The sequence below is a fragment of the Apiospora kogelbergensis genome, assembly GCF_038363985.1.
Source record: "Apiospora kogelbergensis strain CBS 113332 chromosome Unknown utg000001l_segment0_segment0, whole genome shotgun sequence".
Lineage (NCBI taxonomy): Eukaryota > Fungi > Ascomycota > Sordariomycetes > Amphisphaeriales > Apiosporaceae > Apiospora > Apiospora kogelbergensis.
Window position 1 is genome coordinate 7,790,780 of NW_027117418.1, and position 27,436 is coordinate 7,818,215.

The 27,436-nt window shown below is 53.7% G+C and overlaps 9 protein-coding genes across 9 annotated transcripts; 3 read left to right on the plus strand and 6 right to left on the minus strand.

Annotated features, from left to right (window-relative positions):
• Window positions 1-609: 609 nt before the first annotated feature.
• Window positions 610-2,427, minus strand: PG998_002511 (uncharacterized protein; the record flags this gene model as incomplete). The annotated part of the gene is made up of 2 exons (XM_066869329.1): window positions 610-621; window positions 700-2,427. The coding sequence occupies 2 exons, from the start codon at window positions 2,425-2,427 to the stop codon at window positions 610-612; spliced, it is 1,740 nt and encodes a 579-aa protein (XP_066737744.1).
• Window positions 2,428-3,762: 1,335 nt separating this feature from the next.
• Window positions 3,763-4,739, minus strand: PG998_002512 (uncharacterized protein; the record flags this gene model as incomplete). Its single annotated transcript, XM_066869330.1, has 2 exons — window positions 3,763-4,162; window positions 4,222-4,739. The coding sequence occupies 2 exons, from the start codon at window positions 4,737-4,739 to the stop codon at window positions 3,763-3,765; spliced, it is 918 nt and encodes a 305-aa protein (XP_066737745.1).
• A 1,251-nt stretch (window positions 4,740-5,990) lies between these two features.
• Window positions 5,991-7,054, minus strand: PG998_002513 (uncharacterized protein; the record flags this gene model as incomplete). Its single annotated transcript, XM_066869331.1, has 2 exons — window positions 5,991-6,366; window positions 6,540-7,054. 2 exons carry the CDS (start codon window positions 7,052-7,054, stop codon window positions 5,991-5,993), a joined length of 891 nt encoding a protein of 296 aa, XP_066737746.1.
• A 2,074-nt stretch (window positions 7,055-9,128) lies between these two features.
• Window positions 9,129-11,327, minus strand: PG998_002514 (uncharacterized protein; the record flags this gene model as incomplete). Its single annotated transcript, XM_066869332.1, has 3 exons — window positions 9,129-9,556; window positions 9,604-10,519; window positions 10,605-11,327. 3 exons carry the CDS (start codon window positions 11,325-11,327, stop codon window positions 9,129-9,131), a joined length of 2,067 nt encoding a protein of 688 aa, XP_066737747.1.
• A 1,507-nt stretch (window positions 11,328-12,834) lies between these two features.
• Window positions 12,835-13,249, plus strand: PG998_002515 (uncharacterized protein; the record flags this gene model as incomplete). Its single annotated transcript, XM_066869333.1, has 3 exons — window positions 12,835-12,905; window positions 12,946-13,115; window positions 13,179-13,249. 3 exons carry the CDS (start codon window positions 12,835-12,837, stop codon window positions 13,247-13,249), a joined length of 312 nt encoding a protein of 103 aa, XP_066737748.1.
• A 3,983-nt stretch (window positions 13,250-17,232) lies between these two features.
• PG998_002516 (uncharacterized protein) lies at window positions 17,233-17,587 on the minus strand (the record flags this gene model as incomplete). Its single annotated transcript, XM_066869334.1, is given in 2 exon segments — window positions 17,233-17,465; window positions 17,482-17,587. 2 exon segments carry the CDS (start codon window positions 17,585-17,587, stop codon window positions 17,233-17,235), a joined length of 339 nt encoding a protein of 112 aa, XP_066737749.1.
• Window positions 17,588-19,369: 1,782 nt separating this feature from the next.
• PG998_002517 (uncharacterized protein) lies at window positions 19,370-21,786 on the plus strand (the record flags this gene model as incomplete). Its single annotated transcript, XM_066869335.1, has 6 exons — window positions 19,370-19,566; window positions 19,652-19,950; window positions 20,008-20,171; window positions 20,245-20,351; window positions 20,416-20,587; window positions 20,644-21,786. 6 exons carry the CDS (start codon window positions 19,370-19,372, stop codon window positions 21,784-21,786), a joined length of 2,082 nt encoding a protein of 693 aa, XP_066737750.1.
• Window positions 21,787-22,846: 1,060 nt separating this feature from the next.
• PG998_002518 (uncharacterized protein) lies at window positions 22,847-25,359 on the minus strand (the record flags this gene model as incomplete). Its single annotated transcript, XM_066869336.1, has 2 exons — window positions 22,847-23,519; window positions 23,600-25,359. The coding sequence occupies 2 exons, from the start codon at window positions 25,357-25,359 to the stop codon at window positions 22,847-22,849; spliced, it is 2,433 nt and encodes an 810-aa protein (XP_066737751.1).
• A 932-nt stretch (window positions 25,360-26,291) lies between these two features.
• Window positions 26,292-27,106, plus strand: PG998_002519 (uncharacterized protein; the record flags this gene model as incomplete). Its single annotated transcript, XM_066869337.1, has 2 exons — window positions 26,292-26,328; window positions 26,445-27,106. 2 exons carry the CDS (start codon window positions 26,292-26,294, stop codon window positions 27,104-27,106), a joined length of 699 nt encoding a protein of 232 aa, XP_066737752.1.
• Window positions 27,107-27,436: the final 330 nt, after the last annotated feature.

The following is a 27,436-nucleotide window of genomic DNA, read 5'->3' on the forward strand; positions in this document are numbered from 1 at the left end:
TAGTAGATCAGATATCAACCTTCACCGTTGGTACATGTACCAACTGTCAATATAAATACTCACGGGCATCGGACTTGCTGTTCTGCTTGCTCGGTAGGGATCTTCCCGAGGTGGACAATGCATTATATATGAGTTTCTTGTCTTTAAATTTCGTTGTATTATTATGATCATCGTATGCCGCATCAATGACGACCCATTGGTCGACTCAGCACCTGTCCAGGACACAAATATATAAATGCAACCCGTTCCATGTGCCACACGGCGGCGGCCCAGTAGCTTCCGCCGCCTCCTGGTATCATTACCACTCCTCCCTTTTCCTTTTTTTCATGCCCTTCCGGACCGCCTTGAGAAGTATTATAAGGGGAATAAGGGTTTGCATACAAAATATGTGCTGACGTTTTTTCTTCCGAAGTATTGACAAAGAATGAGAACTGATATTTTTCAAGGGGAAATAGGGCCACCCCTTTGGGTAGTCAAGCTCGCAGCAAGCTTGCCGATGGATGTTGATTGCTCAGTGATGAGCAGCTATATATCCTAAAAGATGATTATGTGCCGGAAGCTATCATAACAGCTGTGCAAACATCCGCTTATGGCGCGTGCCATGGGAGTTTAGAAGACGTACTACGGGAAACATTGTTAGTTGGCTGATCTTTGAGAGATAGAATCGAGTTGTCTCGAAAGGGGGAATAATAAACTTACGGGGATGAACAGGTACGGAACCTGGCGCTCGTACTCCTCCCAGGCGGCGCCGTACCTGGTGCGGCAGCGCTGGATGTCGCGCATGGCGCGGTGGGCGATCATGCCGCAGAAGAAGACGGGGTAGAACCAGGGGAAGGGGCTGCTGAAGCCCGTGATGAGGCCCCAGGTGATGGCGAAGTAGGCGTCGCAGGTGTAGTGGACCTTGCGGGCAAGGCCGTACCAGCCGTCGCAGAGGAGGCGGTCGCCGCAGTCCGTCTCGATGACGCGCGGGTTCTTGATCTCCTGCCACGGCAACTGCGGGAAGGTGCTGCGCTTGACGAAGGTGCCGCGCTCCATCATGCGGAACGAGTTCTTCTGGCCGTTGCACGTGTCCCAGACGTAGTAGACGCCCAGGTACGAGACGAACAGGAAGGCCAGCGCGTACTTGTTCCACGCGTACTCGGCCGGCGCGTGGTTGGCCAGGTACAGGGTGCAGTGGCAGTACGACAGCGGCACGCCGGCCATGTTCCAGAAGATCAGCATGAAGCCCCATTTCTCGTAGTACATGTCCCAGGTCGTCACGATCAAGTGCTCGCCCTTGCTGCAGGCATTGGCGTAGAGGTAGTGCGCCATGACCAGGAACATGACCTCGCCCGAGACGTAGCCGTACTGCTCGTACTGGCGGCCGGCCGCGGCGACACTGAGGCCGAAGAGGATGAACCAGGGAATGCGGACCTCGTAGAACATCTTGAAGTCCAGGATGCCGAACATGCGCGGGTTCAGCTCAGCGCCCATGAAGAAGTCGTAGATGGGAGAGCCCGTCATGCGGTGCGTGGCGCCACGCCAGATGGCGGAGAAGTAGGCGACGAAGGAGCACAGGAAGCCGGACAGGATGGCCACCGACATGATGGGGCCGAACTCGTCCAAGAAGGTGTAGATGGGGAAGTAGCCAGAAAAGTGCAGGCCTCCCATGACGAGGATGGTGAAGTAGAAGCTAGTGTAGGCCGAACAGTAGTAGGGGAGCTGCTTTCCGCCCTCAAAGGGAAGGGGCTTGCCATAGGCCCAGAAACCGGGCATCAACAGGTAACAAGCCGCTTCGAAAACGTAGTATGTCCAGTAGATCTGCCACGCTCGCAAGTGAGGGAAGGCACCGGTGTAGACGAGATTGCCAAAATGCTTGAAGAAGTCGGAGACGGACTGGCCCTCGGTGGGCAAAGGCAGCTTGCCATCGTAGTAGGTGGCACCAACCCACATGTAGTACATCAACGCCGGGAAGCCGATCATGAGGCACAGGGTGCCGAGACTGCCGCCGAACTCCTTCTCCCCAGAGTAGTCGATCTTGGGGTCCTGGCCCTCGGCCCAGCCATCGACAACCTTGACGCTAGCGTTTCCGTTGGCGTGTTCTTTGGTGTGTCCATTGCTGTGGCCGTTGCTGTGTCCGTTCTGGGAAGCCTCCTTGCCGTTGCCGTTCACCATGGCCGACAGTCTGTCCTCGGGCACGGGGCTGAACTCTTCCTCTTTCGGGGCGGGCTCGTCGTCATCGCTAATGTCCTCGGCGAACTTGCTGGTGCCACGGCGGCGCAAAGCCCTCTTGCTGGTGGTGGGAGCAGCGGCGGTGGATGTGGTGGTTTCGGCGACGGAGCTCGAGTCGCCATCGTCGGATTCGACGGAGAGCTGGGTCTTGCGCCGCGAGACACGGCGGACAGGGGTCTGCACCATGCCGTCGAACAACTCCTTCTTGCTGTCCATGTTGTTTCCCGTCAGCAACTGCATGTCTTGGGTTGTTTGTGCGACATGGACCACGAGAGCATTGCACGAAACCGCGAGGGTTACCCACGTCTTGGCATGCTCTGTCCGTGATGGGACCACATCACCACACCTTCGAAGGCCAAAAAAGGGTTTGGCGATTCAAGCTTCCGATGCACCGCAACTGCCATGGCGACACTTGTCACGCCAATTGGCTTTCGTCGTGCGTCCCCAAGCATGTCCGAGTTTTCCCGCAGCAAAAAGTAAATTCCAAACAGCAATTGAAGTCAGGAGAATGTAACGTACCGAGGGGTCTCGCGTAGAGAATATCTACCCGACATGTTTGACACTTTTTTTCACCGTCCAGTATAAGCCAAGCTACGCAATGTTCCGGATGGAAACAGAAGGAATGGACGACGGGCAATTCAATGCTCGTCTGACGAAGAATGCGCTCAGCGAGAGAAAGGAGGTATAGCAAGTACCGTGGCTTTTGTGAGATGGGGAGGGAGAGAGCGGAAAGCCGATGCTAAGAACAATAATAAACAACAAATATTATAACAATTTCAGCTAAGGCTCGACGTGATAGGCTGTCGCGGCCCCAAATTTCTATAATGGATGGGCCGCCCAGGGGCTGGCTTCTGGATAAAAAAGATTACAGATTTACTTGTTGCAGAGCAGCCCAGCACTAGCACTCGCCTCGGCGCGCCAGCGGGTGGCAGGGATCAGCGAAGGTCTTTGGTGTTTTAGCGCCGGCTCCCTGCGCTATCAAGATTGGCTCTGTCCGCTAAGCTGTCGGTCAGTCGGGCAGTAGGTCGGGTCCAATAGTGATTCATCACCGCCAGAACTTGAGCATTATTTCACCACGCATAAAGGGGTAGTGCATGATGCCGCCCAACGCGACGCGGTTGCATTAGACAGAGCGTGTGTGCCAACGCGCTCGACCATCCATCACCATTCATCTTTAGCCTGCAGACTCAATCAGTGCATGATAGGTCTGAGTCAAACGAGTCAAACGAGCCAAACGAGCCAAACGAGCCAAACGAGCCAAACGAGCCGCCGGACTTGTTCGCCCCTGGAGACTGAGACCGTCGTATTCGGAAGGGCCGCCACCTGCGCCGCCGCGAGGGCCGCTGTCTCGGATCAAGCTTTGTAACCGATCTGACCGATCTCGTCTCCCCCGCGCTGCTACCCCGAGACGCGTCGGAGGTCAAGGAGCTTGTAGATATCGAAGGTGACCTTGAGATCTGGGACTTGCGCTGGGCCTTCCTAGTCCGAAACGCGTCCTTCAGCCGGCCAGTCAACCCCGGCCGGCTTTCTCGTTGCCAAGTGCCGTCTTCTTCATCCGCAGACTCGGCGGGATCCGAGGTATTCGTATCGTAGCCAGATGAGCTGGGCGAAGGTTCCATTGGTTAGTTGCGACGAAATAAAGTACGACCTGGTGCAAATGACATACCTCTCCCTTCGCCGTCCGTTACCTCGATGACGCATTTCCGCCTCCTCGCCAGATTCTGCACTTTCCTCTTCTTCCTTGGCTTCATATGATGCACCCAGCCAGCTCATGAAACGATTTCGTGCAGGTCTCTTTGTTGCTTCGTTTGTATTTTTGGAATCATGGCGATTACGCTCAACTCGTGATTTGGATACGTGACCATCTTCGGAAGATTTAGGTAATATATGCGTCGCCGAAAAGTCGATATATGGTTGCGGTCGAGCCTCTGGCAAGACTTGCGGCATGGTTCTATCCCTAGGTCAGCATCCAGGAATTATACGACTGAAGGGACTGCCTCTCCCACTCACAATTGCCGGGGAACTTGATTCGGTTTCAGAAACGTTTGTAAGACGAGCCCGTTCTTCCGATTTATGTTGTGATTGAGCAAGCTAAGGAGCAGTTGCGCGTTCGATTTGGCTTCTTCTATACTTCTTCTTAAACTTGTCACCTTTGACTTCTTCATATACCATTTCAACCGTGTCCCCAAACTCGCAGCTCCCAAGTCAGCTTCATCGCGTACTAATTTGATAATAGGGGAAAAGTCTTCTTTAAATCCCTTCATCACACGTGTAGCCTGTTCGACCACGTGCTCGACTAAATCTTGTTCTTCAATCATGTCGTCAGGGTCTAAGTTGTAACCTGATTCTTGTATCGTCCGCTGGAGATTTTGGAAAAGATTCGAGTAAGAAATCATGTCATTCATGAAATGGTGAGCATCTTCGGGGGCAGTGCGAAGTTCTCGCACAAACACTTTCAGCTCGCAGCCTGCCTTCAGTAGCATCACGGCAATGGGGACGAGGGCCGTCACGCCCGAAAATGGATCCATTGTGTTGAAGATATTGACAAGTCGAGTCAAAAGCTGTTGAAACGAAACTCACTTTGACAAAGCGTTATTTGCCAAATCTCAAGAGTACTCGCATTGATCCCACGTAGATTATATATCGACATTCTCTTTATTGCGACGGCCTGGCTGAGAGCATGCCGTATTGCGGCCTTACAGAACGCCTCGCAGAACGCCATGGCAGTGTGATTGGCATCATCAACCGTTCTCGGTAGCTGGAATGCAACGTTCTTATGCGGCGACTACCAACCGCATGCGATATACAGCTGAGACGTACGTTCATTGGGCACGTTGATGTCGCATTGGGGCAGAGTATCCTTCCTGGTTCGCTCTTTTCGCTGCACGCTGCAGCATGGCGTGCCGTGAATGCGGGGGACATACGTGTGAAAGAGTGAAGACAGAAGCTTCGAGTAACATTCAAAATGAGCTGATCTGGTAAAGACCAATGGAGACAGGGGCTGCGACCGAGATGAGTCTACAAGTTGCTGCGAATGGAGAATGCATCTTACCAGTTGAATAAAAGCATGATCATCGATATCTTAGTCTCTAGTCATGAACTTGGTGATTTCATTGCTTGCAGGACCAGGTTTTTCGAAGTACATAGTTAATATAGGATGAGAAGGGGTCAGCCTACACGAGACATCGCGCTCTGGAGACGATGACAGAGCTGCGTGAATTTGGGTAGATATAGACATTTTGAACTCGCGTCGGGTTTATCAAAACGATATTGGTCAGTGTTTTGGCCATGAAGCTTTTGTTTGATGTCGACACCAGAGAAACGTCCTGCAGTGGTTGACCAGCTCCCTAAATGTTCAGCAACTACGCGGGGATGATGCCCTCGGGTGTAATACCGATGGCCAATATCCGAAGCTCAACTTCCCCTTATCCTTTTCTTTTGGTTTCCGGTTCTCTTCTTTCTTCTCTCCACGTTGTCTCTCGCGACTCGTTCTCCTGTCTTCGGAAGGTGATTTAATAGGCAATTCGCGGAAAGAAACTACAGGTTGCACGCCCTCTACCGGCTTGTCCCCAAGGAATTCTTCGGCTGGCGGGACTGTAAGGGGTGGTGATGGCACAGACGTGTGTCTTTGCTTTTCGACTGATGTGCGCGTGTGTTCCATTGATCGGAACTTCTCATCAATCATCCCCAACAGTTCTGCCTTTGTAAGCCCTAGAGGCTCAGGAGCTTGATTTAGCTCTTCAAATGATGCGTGTAAGAGTCCTCGAGACCGCCCTTCTTCAATCAACTCCTCTTGAAGTACGCCATCGGCTGATGTTGGGGCTTGAGGGGGGCCTGGCGATAGAAATGATGCTTCCTCCTTCGTCTCCTCTCATATTCCCCGGTAGAGGCCCAGGGCCAGGAGATCTAGGCCCTGAAGGTCCGATACCAAGTTCGCTAGGACTATCTGGTGGGGGCGATGGTGGCGGGTTCCTACCGCCTTCTACCACGCCTGGCTGGCTAGTGATTGAGGTGTGAGACGGCATCCTCTGCTCTTCTCGTCGTGTGCGTCTTTGCCGCCGATCGTCGGCTCTTAAGGCTCGGACGACGTGCTTCTCAATCTCTCTAGTGCTAAAGAGCAGCTCATCCAGTTTCTGTTGCGACCTGTTGTTGGCCCTGAATTGTGTGTGTTTTTCGTGGTAATCTCGCAATTCTCTCCTGGCCTGTTTTGCAGACTGGGTCACTTCCCAGAGTTGTCTCTCAAGATCTTGACTATAACTCATCACGATTTATATATAATTAGTTACTGCAGGAGGATAATAGCCCCTGATGGGGGAACTTAGACGTACATTCTGTCCTCGTTGTTTGACTTGCGTCTCGCCTCTTCCCACATGAACAAGTTGGTCAGTAACGACAAGTTCAGCTTGGTTTCATTCATCGAAAGCTTCAGTTCCTCCATGTCAGGCCTCCTGATGACCCAGAGTACACGCGCCCATATTGTCATGACTTTCACGCTGCTGCTATTTCCGCCGCCAGCGCCGTGAGTGTCAATGAATTTGTTGACTAACTCCGTCACACCATCTAGGATCATGTCACACTGTTGTTGTACGTAGGCTAGCAAGATATCGCGTTCTCTTAGCTTTTTGCGCTTCGTAGGCTCGGGCGCATCTCTCGCGAGCTTGTGGAACGTCCTAATCAGCGTGGTAAGGAATATTGTCTCATTGTGGAAAGCGTGGATTTCTGTAGGGGCCCCTTTTGCCACTTTGATGCTCCGCCGCAGTTCTCTGGTTGAGGAAACGAGGCTGTTGGCGATTTGGAGGATAGACGACAACGCTCCTAGAGCCCCTAGCGCAGCTTCGGCCATGGGGAAATGTATATGAGTTTTTTTCAGACTGAAGCTCTTCAGGATAGCTGGGATTTAGTGCCACGACACACGATGAGTGGGCGGGCGGACAGCATCTTGGTTCGCAGAGCGGCCTTCCCATGGCCGCTTCTCTCAGAGGTAAGGCAGACAAGATGATGGTGGTGTGCCGTCGTCTCTGATTTGACTCTTCTGTTTTCCTCCAAAGAACCGAGTCTGCGGTTGCTTCCGGACAATGGTCGCTGCAGTCGCCATACATTTCTAAGCCTCTGATTTGTCTTGGCTGCAAGCCGCATGCATGGTTGTATATGTGCCATCCCACTTCCCCGCACGCGATTCTACTGATTCTTGATAACCAATCGTACCGCCATATACAGTTTAGATATTGAGAAGCAGACGGATTGATTGCCTGTCCCCTTAGTCGGCAACTCGAGTTGGGACCTGCAGCTGCCTCAAGGAAGATAGGGGCTCCTGCCTCCACATCTTAGACTATATTGCTAATCGTTCGGATGGATAAGGCAGTGTGCCTTCAGTGATATCGGGTTCGACATTATTTTCTCGGCAGGTCTCCCGTCGTGCCTAATAGCTCATCCACCAATCCATCCCCCCTCCTATCTACGTAATGTAGTCAATTACTTCGCCACAAACATCCTGTTGTCCTTCTTAGTTGTATCATAATATTACCACACCTGATACCAAAACTGAGAGTTTGATGACTGACCGGCTGATCATTTGTGTACAGTAAGGAATGGGCATTTCGAGCCGATTTGCCCGTCCGGTCTACAATAGCGAAGGAGACAGGAAAATATTCCATCATCGACAAGGGACGGAAACAGACGATTGAACCAGATGATATCACGAGGAACTTATGGTGACGAGACGAGACGAAGGAATAAGAATAAGAAAGGAGGGCCATCACAGCCGACTAGCCGACAGGAACGACATTTGCTGCGGTATCCCAGCTCCCGGGTGCTACGTCTAGACTTATTCGTCTCATCCGGCAAGACGAACCCGTCAAAAAGAAAAAAAGGAGAGGAAGCCTTCGCATGAACCCAAATCCTCAAATACATAAAACCACTGGCCAGTACCAACACTAATCCACAACTAGAGTCCGCAAAAGCAAGCAGTTGGAATCGACTTGATATCCAAACTTGCGTTATGGTATATCTCGTCTTTTCGGGGATTAGGATCTTTGTAGGTTGGGGAGTGATTTGATCAAATCGTGAAACAGCTTAGCCGCGGGCTAGAGACCAGATAGTCGAGTTTCATACTGATGGGGCGCAGGCTGTCTGCACGAGGCTTGCATGAACCATGAAGATTGAGGCGCAGCATAGCCGCCTTGGAATGAACTGATCCACGGGATCGCAACCGATCAATGCCCAGACGAACTGGCCTGGGCTTGGGTCCTGGGCAAAGGGGCAGCTGGGACACCAAACAAGCCGAGAGCGAGCTCTTGCAAGGTAGTGAGTGCCTGATAAAGACAAGATTCAGACAAGATGTCGCGAAGTGTGGTGTTTACGAGGATTAGTATGGTTAACACGTCACAACTCATATTTTAAGCCAAGATGTTTTTTGTTTGCATGGGTATCGATAAATTTTGATTTCATAGGAGACTCGATACGAGTGGTCGACACCCGATGATGTCTCCCTTCCCGCGTTCCTGGCCCGCCCCTGGCGTTGCCCCAATGACTGGACCGGTTTCCTGAGTCCTCCTCCCATATGGATATGGCTTGTTTCTGGATTGCTCCCAGTATAATGTACAATGAGCCTAGTTTCCGCCCTCTTGTGCGTCACCTTTTCTCAATCTCAAACCAAAAAGAAAGACCGCGTATATAAAAACGCCAAAAAGTTTCCCGAAAAATGGGGTTCGTCAAAGAGAGTCGTGAAAGTGATGAATGTATCGTAACGAGCGTGGTTTGGTCTTATCATTCCCCAGCCCCTCAAGTATATACTGTAGAAACCCAGTGAACCCAGAGAAATGAAAGAATCTGAGAGCCAAAATTCAAAACATGAAAAGGTACAGAAGAGTCATGTAGACTCTTTAGGCTCATGCCATTGGACTATCCGTCGCTCCCGCTTAAGCGGCGTACGCCATGCGGTGGTGGTTGAAGGAGCGGCGAGCGAAAGGTCGAGGAGGCTGCTTGCCATGGGCAGGAGGACCGGCCAAATTCTCGAGCGCAGCGGCGCCGGGAGCCTTCGGCGCACACGTGCAAAAATTTCCATCGCCGACAGGGCTGACAGTGACGGTAGAGACAACAGTCTGGGCAGGGGCAGTCACAGTCACGATGCTACCGGCAGCGCCAGAGGCGGTGACGGTAACCACCTTACCGGCACCGGCAGAGCCACCGGGAGCGGTGACGGTGACGGTAGCACCAGGGCCGCCAGGGGCAGTGACGGTGACGGCCGGAACGGGAGCGCCGCCAGGTGCGGTCATATAGACAGTAGAAGCCACGGCAGCAGGGGAGCAGGCGCGGTGATGTAGACGGTAGAGGGGGCAGCAGGAGGCTGAACTTGGCCTTGACCACCACCGTTAGCACCGCCGTTGGAACCACCGTTGCCACCAGCAGGGGCAGTAGGAGCAGGGTTAGTGCCAACAGCGTCGTTGGCCGAGGTGCTTGCGACGTGACTGGCGGTAACAGTAAGGGTGATCTTCTGGCCCTTGCCGTCGGTGGCGGTGGCAGTGACAACACCAGTGTGGGTCATGACTTCAGTGACGGTGACAACAACTTGGGCGCCGCCAGCAACAGTGGTGGTGGTGATGACAGCAGGTGCTCCAGGGGGGACGATTCCACCGTGTCCAGCGCCGGGAGCGCCAGGGGCACCAGCACCAGGAGCACCAGGGCCCTTGGGAGTACCGGCTCCAGCACCGGGAGCACCAGGAGCACCAGCACCGGGAGCACCGGGACCCTTAGGAGTGCCGGCTCCAGCACCAGGAGCACCAGGAGCACCGGGGGCACCGGGGGCACCAGGGGCAGGAGTGGCAGCGGGCAGACCAGGCATGGCGGGGCCGCCCATACCAGGAGTAACAGTGACAGTCACTGCGGAGCCGTCCTTGGCAGTGGTGGTAACAACGGGGTGGTTGCTAGCAATGCTGGAGATGACGGCAGACGAGATGGAGGCAGCGTTAGAGACGGGGCAGACGGTGGTGGTCAGGTCGATGACGTTGGTGATGACGACGCTAGAAATGGCACCCTTGGGCAGGCTGGCGAAAGCACTAGACACAGCCGCGGTTTGAGTAGCAGCAGGGCAGTTGGTAACAGTAGGCGCGCAGGAGATCACAGTGTGGACTTGAGTGACACCAACAACCATGGTAGTGGTACCGGCGGGCGCGATAGCAGTGGCGTTGGGGAAAGGTGCTGTGCCGTTGGCGAAGGGAGCGCCGACAGCAGGGGCGGGCGACGGGACTCCAGCGGAGGGCTTAGCGGACAACAATCCAGAGGTGGTAGCAGCAGGAGAAACCGCAGAAGTCTTGTTGGTGGCACCGTTAACAACAGCCGGAGGAGGCACGGGAGCAGTGCCGTTCTTCGCGGCAGCAGGAGGCGGGGGGTGTCACAGTGCCGTTCTTAGCAGCACCCTCAGCAGCAGCGGGAGGCGGGGCGACTGGATAAGCAGGAGCAGTCTCATTCTTTGCGGCAGCCGGAGGGGGGGTGGCAGCAGCAGCAGCGGACGAGGATGATGCCTTGACGGAAGCCGAGGCAGAGGCTGTTGCCTTGACGGCAGCCGAAGAGGAAGATGCCTTGATAGCGGCGGAGGAGGACGAGGCCTTAATGGCGGCCGAAGAGGACGATGCCTTGACGGAGGCTGAAGCAGAGACCGAGGCCGAGGTTGCCTTGATGGCAGCTGAAGAGGAAGAAGCCTTGATGGCGGCGGAGGAAGAAGCCTTGATGGCGGCGGAGGAGGAAGCCGCGGCGGAGGACGATGATGCCTTAACGGAAGCCGAAGCAGATGTTGCCTGAATGGCGGCCGAAGAGGAAGAAGCCTTGACGGCGGCGGCCGAGGACGATGATGCCTTGACGGAGGCGGAGGCGGAGGCGGAGGCCGCCGCAGAAGTGAGTGCCACCGAAGAGGATGACAGCGAGGCGGCAGCAGCAGATGTCAGTGCCACTGACGATAGCGAAGTCGTCGTAGGAGGGGCCGCGTTGGGCAGAGGTGCCACCGGGTAGCCACCGGCGGGGGCGGCAGCCTCGGTCTGGTTGTTTCCAGCAACGACTGCGGCCTGGGCCTGGTGTGAAAGAACGAAAAGGGCAGCGTAAACGCTGCGAGTGTTGAACAACATTTTGAGTGAGAGGGGTGGGACGAGTCCGAAAAAAGATCAAGCTAGTTGATGGAGAAGAAAGAGAGAAATGGGTGACTTAGCACACCAGATATAAGAAACAGAAAAGAACCCGAATCAAGAAAGAGTGGTGAAGAAACAAGAGGCGATGAGGAGAGGGAAAAAAGAGAGCATGATGAGGTCAAGCTGCCATCTTTTAATACTTCTGACCTCATTGTCTGCCATCGACATGTCTCGTGTTGATAGTCGAGTTTGCAGCGAACGTCCATTACCCCTGTAATCACATCCCCATCCCATACTAGGCGGCTGAGTTGCGCCAACGCCCTATAGTGGATCTTGGTATAGAGTGGCCCGGCTAGTCTCTCGGCCAGGGTGTTTCCCAAAAGGCTCTGACCAGGGGGGTTCCGATCAGGAGCAGCTGTGTGAGAGATCGCCAGTATCCCAGCCATCGATCCAGGCACCAGATGGTGGGGCCATGGCTGCGCCTTCGTCTGACCAGGTTCTTGAGTAAATCACCGCTGCCTTCGATAGCGAGAGAACGGCGCGGGGTGGTGGTGGTGGTGGTGCGAGACGGGCAGAGATGTCACGAGCATCCACTGACGGACGTGCAGCGATCAGCAGTTGTGCGGCGTCATTAAGCTTCCGTTGACGAGTCGACGGCGTCGAGAACGGTCTGAGGGGCTTTGATTGACATTAGCTGTCATCTACGCCAGCAAGCCCAATGTGTCCCGCTATCCAAACAGTCTCGAATTAAGGTCAGTAAGCTTTACCAAACCAGATGGGAATCTAGAAACACTGCGGGCGGTTTCGACCTGCTGCTGACGATGGGCAATACTACATGGTCACGGCTGGGCAGTTGACCGCTGGCGGCCAGGACGACGATCATACCTGCTTGCAACCGCGCAAGGACAGAATCGAGGTTGAAAACCTGGTGCTACGAGTCTTCTAGAACGCCAGCATGGTGTTTGGTGCCTGCTCACCCCTGCCAAGGACTGATTGGGAGTGGATAGAGCCCCCTCAAGTTACATTGCAGTTGGGTACGGGCAGAGTCAGAGAGAGCGATGAGGGATGAGGGCGACGAAGCTCTCACGATCTAGCCAGACCTGGACAGAGGTCCGGGAATGCTGCCGTGGGTAGATAGATGGACAAGGGTTGGTTTGGACGGATTCATGCGAGCCGACAAGACTTGAACAGTCCTGAACCCACACGATCTGACGGCAACTGACGCCGTTAGCTGCTGCTGGCCCAATACAGTGGGGGTTCTGGCGATACAGATGAAGCAGCCAATGGGAGCGCGGCTGGTTCCTTCGGAAGGGAAGCCCAGCCAACCCTGAATCAGATCCACCCATCCTGGGCTCCTGCACTCCCTAGCGCCTCAGTTCGGGCATTGTAAAACATCGGCCGCCCACACCAGTCCAGTGCCAGTCCTCGTTGGCGATTCTGCTCTTCTTGCTTCTTGCTGGGGGAAATTAAAGATCATGCTCCTGCTAGGAACACAACATGTCAAATCATGAATGCCCAGCCGGGCGCGACACCACCCAACCTGGAGCGGATCACTCACTGGCGCCAGTGGCTATGTATGTATGTGCATTCACTCTCATGTATGTATTGTGTGCTGCAGCAGCAGCCCTATCACGCCAGCCAGTGCCCTCGATGCCATCGCCGACGGCAACATGTCCCGAGCTTGCCATGGCGGCTACTTGAAGCGTGCTCATCCTCAAAATGGGGCCATCGGCGATACACTAGCGAACGCGATCGTGAACGAGTTCGAACCTGATTGCTTGCTAACTTGTAACCCGCCAGTAGGATTAAGCATCCCACCAGTATTTCTTTTGCGTATCTAAATCAAGCCAGCTCAACTCCTGGATGAGACCGGTAAACCACAACCACCGAACAAAGTCTTCCCATTTACTGTGCAACAGTAAGAGTGGACCTCTCGATATCCTGATGGCAGTCTTTGAAGGAAGCAGGAGGCAGGAGTCAGTCGTTTACAATTGCTAGACGCGCACGCATCAGTCCCTTCCTTGGAACAAGGTTTCCCTTCGCAGCAGCTTTCCGTCCTTCGTCCCATCCCGTCCATCGACGGAGAATATTCTGTCTGTGCCAACCTTGGCTCAAGTCGCATCTCAACTGTACGCGTATAGTGGTGGGATCTGATGTCGAATCCCTGTACCCGCTCTCTGAGCCTCGTTTCAACCCCTGTGCCTGGCTAGGAGGCGGCTGAGCAACCACTAGGCCTGAAGCGGCATCAAGCTCTTGGTCCTGTGCGGATATCCCGACCGCTTGCCAAGCCAAACCTGGAGAGAGGGACCCTGGGTTTGCACATGAATCATGAAAGCCTCTTTTCGATCTTTGGGATGAACAGTGTAAAAAGTTTAGTTATAGTCAAAAGGGGCCGTGGTATATCGACAGCAGGATGTTGCTTGGAAGGGTTTTTGTAATGATATGTCAGAATTGCGGCGCACGTACGGGATGTGCTGCGCTGGACTTAACAAATCCAACCTGCTGGTTGCTTCAGATTGGGTGACGACGCCCCATCTCAGCACTGTCAACCACACGTCCCCAAGGAGGGGTTCATCCTGCTCTGATTCCCCATATTCCATTTCGGCCGATGAAGTTAAGGACGCCGACAAACCAGATCTAGGCGCAACCAACATTCATGGTCCGTCCCACTGGGAATCCCGACGACTAGGAAGTCGTAAGCTCCATCCCAGAGCATGATCGGTCCAATTCCTCAAAAGGGCTATAAACTGGGCGCGTCATCATACCATATCATTCATGTCAAGTTTGGAATAGAGACACTCGCCGCAGTTCCACCATGCCCGGTATTTGCTGATCCAGACTTTACCGTCGATGAATTCCAAAATACCGAAGTCTTGGATGAGTACGCATGTTTGTCTTCTTATGTGAAACGCAGACATACGCTACTGGACGGGGCCGGCCTCCCTGGGCACATAATCTGTCTAAAAGCATCACCGTTACCGTCACTCGATTCAACTGACCGCTTGGGATTGATTGATTCATTTCAATTGAACGCCGGCACTTCCTGCGCCAAGCAACAACGTGAGGCCGCACTCTATTTGGAAAAGTGCAGCTTCCATCTCATAAACGTCTCATCCAGGTATGACCTCTCTCACTTCGACTGCGTTGGGTGATATGGTTTCATGTAGAGCCATACCAAGGCGCTGGTTCTATGAACCACCAAGGCCTCCCTTATTAAATCGGTTCTAGAAGCCAATGTCCGACTTCGTAGCCAGGAGCCGCTGTGATCGGTTGTCAACACATAACAAGGCCACGCACGTATTAGTATACACCATACCGTACCATACCATGCTGAATGGTCTCACCAGAACCCATCCATGTCATTCAGTAGCCTATCTTCTCTTGCCGAGACGCTCAGTTTACCTTTGACGTGCGTTTGTGCGGGGAGTTTCTAGCTCCTAGAGCCATGAGCGGCCTATGACTACACGAGGCATCTTACGGTTGTTAGGTATTGATCAGTCGTATCGGCGCTGTTTATGATCAATTGTGAAGGGTAGGTTACTGAAAAGGCAGGATCTTTGTGACATGTGAAATGAGGTATGAACCCTCACGATTACTAGATAGAAAGCTCGTCATTCATTACGTCTCACAGATGCCAACTACTTTTGTTTGTGTGTTTTCGGTATTGAGTTCATACCTCCGGATGCCACCCGTTTAGCCGGTCAATCATCTCCAATGATCTTCCCAAGGTATGCCGGAGAAGTGAAGTCAGCATAAGGTGCATCACAGCGTGTGCCGATCTGCAGATCCGGGTATCTGAGACAAGCATCCCAAATGTCAAGATGTCAACCATGTGGTACTACGTGATCATCATCTCAGAGGCGATACATTGTCCTCGGCTCGTACTACCGGAATAATAGCATATGTTTCTTCAAAAACTCTACGACTACAACCTCTATGTCACGCTTGATACTGGTGGCCGTTCACAATTTATATCCCCATGAGCACTATACAAATGAAAAAGGTATCGGGCTGTCTCTCATTGACCAAAGCGTCTGGAGAATTGAGAACAGGCAATCTGACCTGATCAGATAATGGGTAATATGGACGAAGCGTCTTAAATCCTGTTTCCGCTACGCTGAGGTGTCACCAACTGGTATGTAACTGGTCAATCCAATAAATATAGGTCTATGGCGTCCAAGGCGATGATTGATACTAGTTGAGATATAGCCACGATGACCACAATGTAAACACGGCATTACGTTGGCCGTGCCTTTCAAAGCTGATCATCCCAACTTGGGACGGAAGTGAAGCGGTATGTAATGCCGGCCAGAGTCCGTTAGGAACGTGGGCAACGTTTGCGCTCGCCATCTTCCGAAGATACCGTGTAGCAATCTCGCTACCGAGGCTATGGTCGACTTTCAGTAGCCTCTCTCACGTTCATGCTTAGTTCGTGGGGTTCTAGACCTCCCTGAATGAGTACAAATATTATCGTTACATCATACAACGAAAAGCTAGTAATGCCAGGCTACTGCAGCTCCGGTATAAGCTGAATAGGGCTACAGACAGATGCGATAATTACTCATACCAATAATGGGTGTGTTCATCTATAGTCTGTGGTCGCGCGACTCGCTAGAAACGCACATGCAGTCAGCTGAGTAGCTTTAGTATATAGAGTCATTACCATTTTGGCGTTCAGCGGTGACCCAGGGCTCGATATAGGTTACCTGCATCATTTCCCCCATTCCCAAAATAGACCCCATGGGGAGAAAGAAGAGGGAGGTCGGATACTACCAGAATGCGGAAAATACGAAAAGGTATAGTGGAGATTACACAAAATCCTTCCTGTCACGTTGGACACAATGGTGTGTATACAGGCATGCCTCTCGTCGTTCCCTCGGCCTCCATCACATCGGCCGGGCTGCCGGAGCCCTACTGGCCACGCCCGAGGATCGTTCTTTTTACGCATAGAAGGATTCCGACGTCTTGGGATCTAGGAGGGCCCAGGGCTGGTATGGATGATCATCATCCCCCGCAGCAAGCTGCCGGCCCAGTGACCACTTGAGCATTTGACCACTTGTACATACACCGACAGCCCAACCGTGCTCGCCTTCCTAATCCGGAAGGCGTCGACAAATGATATTTTGAGCAGCGGCGGAGCCTTCACCCTCGGAATGCACCCACGTGCCGCTGGAAACTGCCCGATGTTCCGATGTCACGTAGCCAACCCCGTTACGGCGGATTTTAGCGAGAGACCGACTTCGAGCAATGAAAGCGATTTTCGTTTGGGTTGTTGAATGATCGGCAGAGAAAATGAAGTCATCGGGATTTATCACCCCCAAAAGATGGATGGATTAGACTGGAGGCTGCAGGAGGAAATGACATTTTGGGGGGTTCATGCCCAGCCAGCCATCCTTGTGAGAGCCTTCTTGGCTCGTCGTCTTGGACGAAGCTTGTCCAAGCGTTCCCGTCACCCAGCCCGTCACTTGGCTATTGCTTGATGGGCGCGCGACGGCGGCGGCGGTGGTGCGGCCTTTCTACGTGTTGTCACGGAATTGGATTCCGCGGGGATTGGCGCTACGAAGCGTGCCCGTGACCACAGCTAGCTCCGGCAGATGACCGAGTAGACGATGCTTGATAGGTAGGCTGGGGACTATATCATATCATTTTGATCAGAGCTCGAGGAAGAAATCCCTTGGCACGACCACTTGCTCTTGGCAAACTTGGCTTACGCGATGGTTCCATGATCTTAGATCAATGAGCGGACTGCTATGCTAGCTGGTGATCTTGTCGATCAAAATTGGCCTGGAGAGGGCGCTACCGGGGTACACGAACAGAGAGGCAGCAGCCGCCTGATGAGATGAGAAGACAGACAAATAGATACCAGGCTCCGACGGAAACACGCTGAGAATGGCGACCGGTAAACTCACTCTGCAGCCCAGTATAGGTAATGTAATGTCAGGGCGCACTGCAGCAACATAGTCCGTATCTGCGTGGTCCCTTCGGTCTGTAGCCAATTGCCGAATTGGCTGGGCGCTATTTCGTCAACGGCCAGCGCCTCCACCCAGATCGTGGTGAAAGTCCTCCACCCTCCGGACCCCACCTCGCTGGGATTCCCCAGGATAATCAGGCGGCCGCCCTGGCGATGATATCTCAAGTCTTGGAATTAGCGTACATGACGCCCAACCATTACCGACGGCTGGCTGAGCTAAGGCAGCCAGGTCGTACAGTTGTGTAGTATGCTTGCCATAGCCGTGGAGCAGGGCCAGGGCTTGGACCATCTCGTGCCTTGACAGATTCCTTGGCGGATGGTAGGCGTGTCAGTCTACGTCCCGTGGAAGAGAGGGAAAAAAACGAAAACAGAGCTAGGGAAGGAGGGAATTACCTCATCCCCCACTACAACGTTGGGAGACGGGCCGGCACCTGCATGCTAGGTGCAATTCGTTTCAGTCGAACGAGCGATAACCTGGCCGAGGTAGCAGTGAAGAAGGGGGCGGGTTCGAGGCGTGACTGGGAAAGAGTCATGCAAAAAACAAGTCATCTTATTCTGCTGCAGCTGTAAATTCCTGGATGCGAATAAGCCACGCTGCATGGCCGACACTGAAACGGGCGATGCTGACAACGGTGCTTCTGGTATGTCGGGCTGGGCGGCTGGACTGGCTGGGCGAATCACAGAGCTGCGGGACCCTTCTTGCTTTTACTTGGTGACGGACTCACGGAGGTCGCGTTGTTGTCGACATTAAAGTGAGTGATCTAGACATGCACCTAATCATGTGCTCATGATTCACGTAGGACAGACACATAAAACAGGCGGTTCAATTTGCATGCGAACGTCCTGCAATTCTCCATCAGACGAACCGAGATCCATGACGCCGTCGAGAATGGAAGAAGAGCTTATTCCTTCCTGCCTGTGTTCGTCCGGAAAGCGGCCGACACCCGAGCCCGTTTTCGCCTGTTCGTTAGACTCGACTAGCCTCATGTCCTTGACTTTGCTCTCTGTATCTGCACCAACTATGTTCGATGCTGACCACCTCCAGGCGTTCAATGTTTCATGGCGATGTAAGTTGTCGATATATCGGGGCCGGTGGCTGACCTGCGTTCGGAACACACTGGTCGTGTCGAGTGACCCCATCCTGGCTGTCTTTGATTTATGATGCTTACCGTACCCGCCCATCTCATCCTCTCCCAATGGCGGGCAGATCACTTTCCTAACACGGCACCTATCGAACTCTACAGCTCTATGGTTGCACGCCTTAGACAGACAAGACGCACATAGTCTACTTTTCGTTGCACCACTTGCAATGCCCCGTTCGGGTTGTTTCTCAGACCTGCAATGTCCACTATTCTTATTACCGCGTGTCCAGACATCCAAACTCAACCCACCTACCTGGGTCTGGCTCACCCGACCGTCTGCCTTCGTTCTTCAGGCTGCGGGATGGCGAGTTGACTCTCGTCTCGTCAAATCACTCTCTTGGCGGCCCCTGCACGCACCTGGCTGGGAGGCGAGCCTACAGCCTACCCACCGGCCGGTCTACTGCTACGCCGCGAGTAATCCTTCCTCGCATGCGGCATCATAGCCCTCCTGACATGGAAAAGAAGCCCACTCCCTTACACAATGCCACCCGCGGTCAGCCCGACGAATAGGATCATGTTGTATATTCAAGTAGCAAGTCTCATGATTCTGCCCTCTCCCCCAAATTGGATGAGAGATGGCCCCCGACTCGAATATGCAATGGCACCCGACAGCCCACTTGGCAGCCCTCTTCGGCTTCTACATACTCTTAGCAGCTGGGTCTGATCTTACTGAGAGGATACTTTGCCCCCAGTCGGTCGACTATATCACGGAAGCCGGCATGGGTCCTCCCCCTCCCCGTAGTGAATCAGATTCATATAATTGCTCCTGCTCCCTCCCGCCCTTGGTTAAGATCGCCCCAAACTTACTTATTCCGCTCGTCTTGCTTTCCATCCACCCTCCCTTATATCCTCACAAGACGCCATCTTGGTCTAGCCATTCTGCCTTCTTCTACTTCCGGCATTTCTGTTGTTGAAAGTGCACCACCACCATGAGGCTCAGTATTGCCGCGATTGCCCAAGTGGCACTGACCGGCGCGTTAGTACATGCTGCCTCAACCTTCTCTCCGGCACGACCACCAGCCATACCGCTGGCCGTCCGGTCACCGTATGTCAATACGTGGCTGGCTGTAGGGAAGGATGGCGGCAACGGTGGTTATCTTGCCGGTGAATGGGCACAGTCCTGGAGGTACGATCTTGCTCACGATGTTACTCCTGATGTTGTTGTTGACGATGATGATGATATGGTTTCCGAAGCTAATAAAGTATAACAGTCAGCACACCAACGGTTGGGTTGGACTAATTCGCGTGGACGGCACTCCTTACACGTGGATGGGCGCCGCGGCCAACGGCCCTGCAGCCGTAGATCAGACGGAGTTCTCCTATACTTCCACTAGAAGCAACTTCATCATGAACGTTGGAGGTAAAGTCGGGATGAACATTACCTTCATGTCCCCGGTAACGCCCAACGACCTGAAAAGGCAGTCTTTGACCTTCTCATACCTTGATGTGGCTGTGCACTCTTTGGATGGATCAACACACAATGTCGAGATCTACACCGATGTTAGCGGTGGTGAGTTGTGACTACACACATACCCGACAGTTTCTCGGCTCACTAACCGCGTTTTAGAATGGGCTTCGGGCGATGACAGCGCTATCATTCAGTGGGACTACAACACTGCTAATGGCGTCGCTTACCACACCATCGCTCGGCAGCAGCAAAATGAGATGGCTGAGGATAGAGAGCAAGCCGCTTGGGGCACATGGTACTACTCTACGGCAGACGGCGAAGGTGTAAGTCATTGCGAAACACATGAGGCCGGGCTTTCGGACTAACCACTCGCTTCTCTGCTAACATGATAAACAGCTTACGTACCAGAGTGGCATAGATACGGACGTGAGAGCTGCCTTTGCCAAGAATGGAGTCCTTGCAAACAGCAAAGACACCAACTTCCGCGCAGTCAACAATCAATGGTGAGTAATCACCACATCTGGAGATTGACCGTCCATACACGATGTATACTAAGCTTTTGTTCAGGCCAGTTTTTGGATTTACTAAGAAGCTTGGGGCCGTTGGAGGCAGCAGCGTCTCGACTGTCTTCTCCATTGGGTTGACACAAGACAATGCCGTCAACTTCCTCGGCCAAGGAAGCGATCTGACGAAGGTTCCGGCTTTGTGGAAGAGCTATTTTTCTAACAGTCTTGATGCTGTAAGTAAACTGCACATAGCCCATGGAGGCAACATGGACTAACTAACATTGGCCAGATGACCTTCTTCTATAACGATTACGCCACATCGGCAAGTCTTGCCACAGATCTTGACAACCGCGTTGCCAGCGACTCTACGGCTGCTGCTGGCCAGGACTACCTCACCATCACCAGTCTAAGTGTCCGCCAGACCTTTGGTGCATTGCAATTCTGTGGCACCGATTCTGCTCCCTTAGTCTTCCTCAAAGAGATCAGCTCCAACAGTGACATCCAGACGGTCGACGTCATGTTCCCGTCAATGCCTCTCATCATCTACACGAACCCCAAATTGCTCGCTTACTTGATGGATCCCTTGTACATTAACCAAGAAAACGGCCATTACCCTAACAAGAACGCGATCCATGACTTGGGTACTTTCCCCAACGCCAAGGGCTACCCAGCCGGCAACGATGAACTGATGCCTCTTGAGGAGTGCGGCAACATGATCATTATGACTTTGGCGTATGCCCAACGGACAGGCGACACTGCGTACCTGAACACCCATTACAAGCTACTCAAGCAATGGGCTGCCTACCTTGTTGATGATTCCCTTGTCCCCGCGAACCAGATCTCCACGGACGACTTCGCCGGCTCCTTGGCCAACCAGACCAACCTTGCCATCAAGGGCATAATCGGGCTGCGAGCCATGTCGGAGATCGCCAATATGACTGGCAATTCGGATGACGAAAAGAGCTTCGGCGACACCGCGTCCTCTTACCTGACGCAATGGCAAAGCCTGGGCATCAACCAAGGTGCCAACCCGCCGCATACGACACTCTCATACGGCGACAACGACTCCCACGGACTGCTATACAACCTCTACGCTAACAGCCTCCTCGGTTTCGGCACCTCGTTCGTCCCCCAGTCCGTGTACGACATGCAATCCGCCTTCTACCCGACCGTGGCGCTCGAGTACGGAGTCCCGCTTGATACGCGCCACTCGTGGGTCAAGTCGGACTGGATGCTATTTGCTGCCGCCACTTCGAGCTCTGACACCCGCGACATGTTTATCAAGAAGCTGGCCAACTGGATCAACGTAACGCCCACTAACAGGCCGCTCACCGATCTCTACGACGGCAACTCGGGGGACTTCCCCGGCATCACCTTCAACGCGAGACCCGTCGTAGGCGGCCATTTCGCTCTGCTCGCTCTGCCTAAATAACGGATCTTTCGTCACTTTGGAATATTGCGTCATCTAGATATACAATTTTGGGAGCAACTATTGTTGGAGGTTTTTCATTTCTTCTTTTCTTGAAACCCATTGGCTGTTCGGTCGGATCAGATGATACCCATTTTTTGGAGCTTGAGAAAACAATCGCTAATTTACTATGTTAATCTTTCATTCCGATTTCCGATTTCTGCTGTTTATCTCGGCATCATGTCCCATCTACAAGCTTCCAAGCTAGTAGGGGCAAAGCGGGAGCGTTGCATATCAGCATATGAAATATTCAGAGTAGCAAGCAAGGTATTGAGATTACTTGGTCGGTCGCTAGACGCACATATCTGTTAGAGTCCATCAAATGGAAAACCCATGAATCTCGTGCAAATGTTCTTGGGCCTCCTATTCGCAATGGCCTGCGTGATACCTTACCATGTACTCCCTTTGTCAGTATGCATGTCTCAAAGGAAATGTGTTCGAAAGCGTCTCAGTGCGAGCGTACCTTACAGTGCAGCCCCTCGAGAGAAAGACAAAGATACAATACGAGCCTCGCATGCGTGGAGAAGGGGAAGCTCTATACGAGTGCATAAACTTAGTTTCGCTGGCAGTCCTGTTTTATTATGTCTCACTTTGTGGCATGATTGTTTTGCCCAGAATAACACCTTCGAGTTTGTTCAGGGGTTCGGTCGATCTTGGGCTTGTCTCAGCTCAGATTGGATTATAATGCAGATGATATTGCCACGAGTATTGGATAGTTATATCCGACGCTCATGCCCCTCCGCCCGGACAGAGCCTGCGAGAGTCTCAACATAGGCAAGCACCAATACGCGGGTCAATTGAGGAGGGAAGCTTGATGTCATCCAGGAATGACGATCAATAAACAAGTGGAAAGCAGTCGTACTGAGAGATCGATGGCGCCTGAGGCAGTACTAAGCAAAGAGGAAAGGAAGTAGAAAGCTGGTGGGATTATCATATCAACAAAGCGTGTACGGTGATCGGTTTATGGTTTTTAACCCCTGAACTGTACAAATGGTCGATCCCCTATGTCTGCAATGCAACCGAATCAAATAACAGTAAACTCCCGACTGATCCCTTCAAAAGGGGTAATGTTCCCACCCAACCTCTTTGAATCGCCAAAATACCGTATGCGATAGACGCCAGGCTCTGTCCAAGCCTCCGTCTCCCAAGTGATGGTGACCTCGCTCGTCGCGAGCAGCTCGCTAGTTCTACGCCAGCGGAATACCAGATGCCAATCGTTGTCGTCACGGACAGTAATCCACTGCTTCTCCTCTCCTCGACTGCTCTCTTTTTCTTCCCCTTTTCTCCTCTGCTTAGGTCGGAGTTCTACAGTCGTAGCCGCGTCGCCATTGCCGTCGCTGGCAGTGTCATCAGATGGGACGACGAGTCTCTCGACAGTGGCATAACTCTGCTCTAGCCTCAGGTTGTTCCGCGGGTTGGCGCCCACAAAGACAACATTGGCATCCGAGCCGCGCTCCACAACGTCAGGGGCGTCGGTGATGACGTCCCCAAAGCTCTTCATCAGACCCGGCGAGTCGAACACAACGCCGGGGACGAAGCTGAGACTGCGGTTGACGTTATTCGGTGGCTCGGGCCCGACTGGGGGGCTCTTGCGGGTAGTGGCGTCCAGATACGGCATGAAGGATAGGGTCAAGTTGATATACGCTTGTAGTGTATGCGGACCATAAAGGGTGCTGGCACCTTCGTAGCGTTGGATTCTGAATCACTCGTTAGTACATATGAGGAACAAGAAGGACTGCTTGGCTTGATCAAATTAAAGTAGAGATGAATGACGTACCCATACTCTTCCTCCGTTGTGATGTAATGCGTGTAGCTGTTCGCAGGGCCGCCAAGCACTACAACCGGTTCCATAGGACGAGGTCCTGGCCCAGGCTCAGCACGCTTGGATCTCGCGGAAACCTCGCCAGCAACGGCGTTCTTCCACCGCCGGCCGGCCATGGTGGTCGCCTCCCCGGGGCTCACGACAATGACCATCTGCCCGACCCGGAAGAACTGGATATCCACCACGTTGGGCGTCCACAAGTACGGCTTGCGGATCTCGCCCACGTCGAGGAGGACGGGCTTGGGGTGGTGGCAGGCCTTCTGCTCCTCGGTCGGCGCCTTGAGGAGGCCGGAGACCACCTTCCACACGGGCGAGGTCGTGTTCGGCCCGCCGTCGTGCTGCGTGAAGTCGAAGGCGCCCGGCCCGTCCGAGGTGCCCGCTGCGAAGGAGTAGCCCAGGGCCGCGGGGCACGTGGCGACTTCGGTGCCGTTCGGCAGCGCGAACTGGTAATTCGACATGTCGTGAAATGTGTGGAACGACTTGACCCAGGGGCCCCGAACCGGCGTTAGCTTGTGGGGCTGGCCGTACAGAGTCCTGGCGGGCTCGAACTGCCGCCTGCCCACCTCGAAGCAGGACGCGGTGCCGGTGTCGTCGGCAGTGAAAAGGGGCCCGCGGGCGTGGCATTTCTGCGACTTGCCGTCGCTGCAGGTGCTGTTCTCGAAGCTGCAAGCCTGTCCGGTGCCATCCTCGCACCAAGCGCCGAGGACGTTGGGGCTCGTGTCACCGACGCTGGCTTGTGAGAATCCAGCCACAAAGCCGTCGGCAGAGCTCTTGTCGCCCCTCACGCTGTTCTCGAAAAGCGTGGCGGCCACCCCTTTATTGTCACCGGTGATCAGAGTGTTGTTGCCATACATCGAGGTGCCGTGGGTGGGAAACCATGTCAAGACTCCAATGTTCTTCCTGTCGGAAGCTCTCTGGAAGTTTAGTAGAGTCAGGCCTTTTTCTACCGAGCCGTTATCTTCCGTACTAACGTTATACTTGGATCGTTCCGACACTGGGTTGGCAAGATAGGCAAAAGGACTTCTGTTGATGTTGGCGCCGAACACCTTGGTAGAGCCGACACTCAGATGGCCGGGCGCCAGGCTCTCGTGTGCCCTCCGGATCGACAGAACGGCACCATCAACTATGGCACTATAGCTCTGACGGTCAAAGCCCTTGCTAGTGATTTGCGGGAGAAGGTAGTTGAGCCAAGCCCCGGGCCCACTATGCGAGTGCGTCCCCGTCACGGCGATGTTGTGTTGCCCGTAGCCGGCATACTCGGATCCGAGCTCTTGTAGGCCGGACAGGATGCCATAACGGACGGCAGTATCGCCGGACTGCGTGTCCAGCACTAGGTAGACAAACCGTTCATCCGGATGTTGCGGATTGGCGACGATGAAGGCCCGCGAATGTAGTCTCTGCCGTAAACCAGTGCCTATCTGGTTTGGGTCGGCGTAGCCCATGAGATTGATCTCCACGCAAGGGCCCGTGATATCGGCTTTTCCGACGCCAATCAGATACTCGTCTCCATGTTCATGTTCTTCTGTATCCACGTACTCCGCAGAGTCCGCGATATCTTGTAAGTCACCGTATGGTATGACCCAGGACGGCAGTCTTTGGGAGAAATCCCCGGGTAACAACGCAATAAGTGTCGACGTGGAAAGCAGCAGCACAGCGACGGTCGAGAGAAGGGCATTTCTGCGGGAGGGATTCCTGGTGTGAGGTGGCTCCTCCATCTCAAAGGTGGCAAAAGAGGGCCAGCCTCGAGGAAGTTGTGAACTGGTGGAGTGTCAATTATTCTTGTGAGTATGTCTTCTAGACAATGTCTATCTTCTAGTGGTAAATGTAGTTGCTTAAGCTGGTACCAGCATCGGCCATAACCCGGCGACTGGTGGAAAAGTTGAAGGTGAATTGAGCAGAGAGAGAAACGAAGCTAATCGTTGAGAAACACAGTAAGTATGAGATGGAATCCGAGAAATCCTTTGGAGGAACGAATAGCAACAGCATATCCCAACATTCACTGCCACGGGGCAGCAGCTGTCACCCACTCATGAGTCAAACCAACGAACCTCGAGCAGATCCCTATCTCTGGATTTTAGCTTGTGCAGCATCTGCGACATTGCGGGAAGATCTCCAGCCAGCCAGTGCTCTCCACGACTGACCGGGTGACTGGCTGAGCTTCAACCCCAGCCAGCGGCAATAGCATGCTGGCTGGCGCAAACGGTACTACCCCAACTAGTGTCGTCATAAGCACGACTGGCCGCGTCGCATTGCAGGCGGCAGATAGGAAGATAGGCAGGCCAGGCCAAAGGGAAACAAACGCCTAATCCTGCGCGCCTAAAAAGCTTAGTAGAGCTACATAGCAAGCCCCGATAATTCAAGTGGGGTTCTCCCTGCCTGAGTGCTGCTGCTGCTGATGGAAAGTTGCAATCCCCGATAAGGGCCTTATCGCGTTAGGACAAGAGGATTGGAGACGCAACTCGCGATGCGCCCAGTGAGTGCCAATTAATTGCAAACATCAGTACGACCAGAATAACTTCACGACCCAAGACATAGCATCGCAACTGTACAACGAGGCCCAACAGAATCTAGCGCAGTCGATTGAACATACCGATACAAGACTCTCAGAGTAGGACCTAGGCGATTGGCCAACAGACAGACAGACAACATGTCGATCCGAACCGTCGTCCACGAGTCTCTACCCTGTAAGTCTACAAACAACACCATATTCTCGCATCCGTCGCCGTTTCCTCCTATTCCCTCTCTCGACCCCCAGGGCTTAAGCTCGAGTCTCCCCCACTAATACGAACAAAAACAATAGATGTAGACAAAGAGCCCACAGCCGACGAGCGCTCCCAAGCCCAGAACCTCATAACCGCCGAGCTCGCCTCGATACAAGCCTCCTCCTCCGATAACGACGATGACGCCAGCAACACCACATCAGCGCTACACCCCTCCCTACCGCCCCTTCGCGACTCCCCCTTCTACACCGCCAACCCGGTACTCCACCAAGAGCAAGCCCGCCTCTCCGCCAAGCAGCCCCTGACCGCCATCGACCTGTCGCGCTACGAAGTCGACGAGGACGACCTGGCCTCCGGCACCGGCACGAGCACCGCGCAGCTCGAGTCCGCCCTGGGCCGCGCCTACACGGCCCAGGCCTACCTGACGGCGCGCCACGCCCACCTGGGCCTGCTGGACCGCTACGGCAAGAACGCCTGGCTCGTCGGCAACTGGCAGGCCGAGGCCGAGCTCGCCGCCATCGAGCGCGACCTGGCCGCCGCCAAGCGCGACATCGAGCTCGTCAACCACGCCCGCCGCCAGATGCAGACCGAGGTCGGCGAGGAGCTGCGTGGGCTCGATGCCACCTGGCGCCGCGGTGTCGGCCGCGTCCTCGAGACCGAAGTCGCCGTCGAGAGGTTACGGCACGAAGTCGAGCAGCGGAGGCAGGCGGCGCCAATCACAAGTGGAAATGGTGCCGAGTAGTAGTCCCAACATCCAGAATATAATCAGGCAAGATTGGGCTGGCTTGGGGAATAAAAAGCAAATCCATAGACAAGAGCAACTTCTTATGGGGGACGTTGCGAGTAAGACGTAAAGCCTGTATAAACAACCACATTGCCAGTATTGGATTGCCATGGGTACACAGAGCACGAACATCATTTCATAATAACTAGTCGCATTGGATCATTGGTAAAGGCGTTAATCTAATTAGAAAGCGAAGGTATCTTTAAACGCCTTCTCAACCGAGTAATGAGTAAAACTACTACCCATACATGAACATGTGCCGCCAACGGCCTGTTTCTATTTGCCATC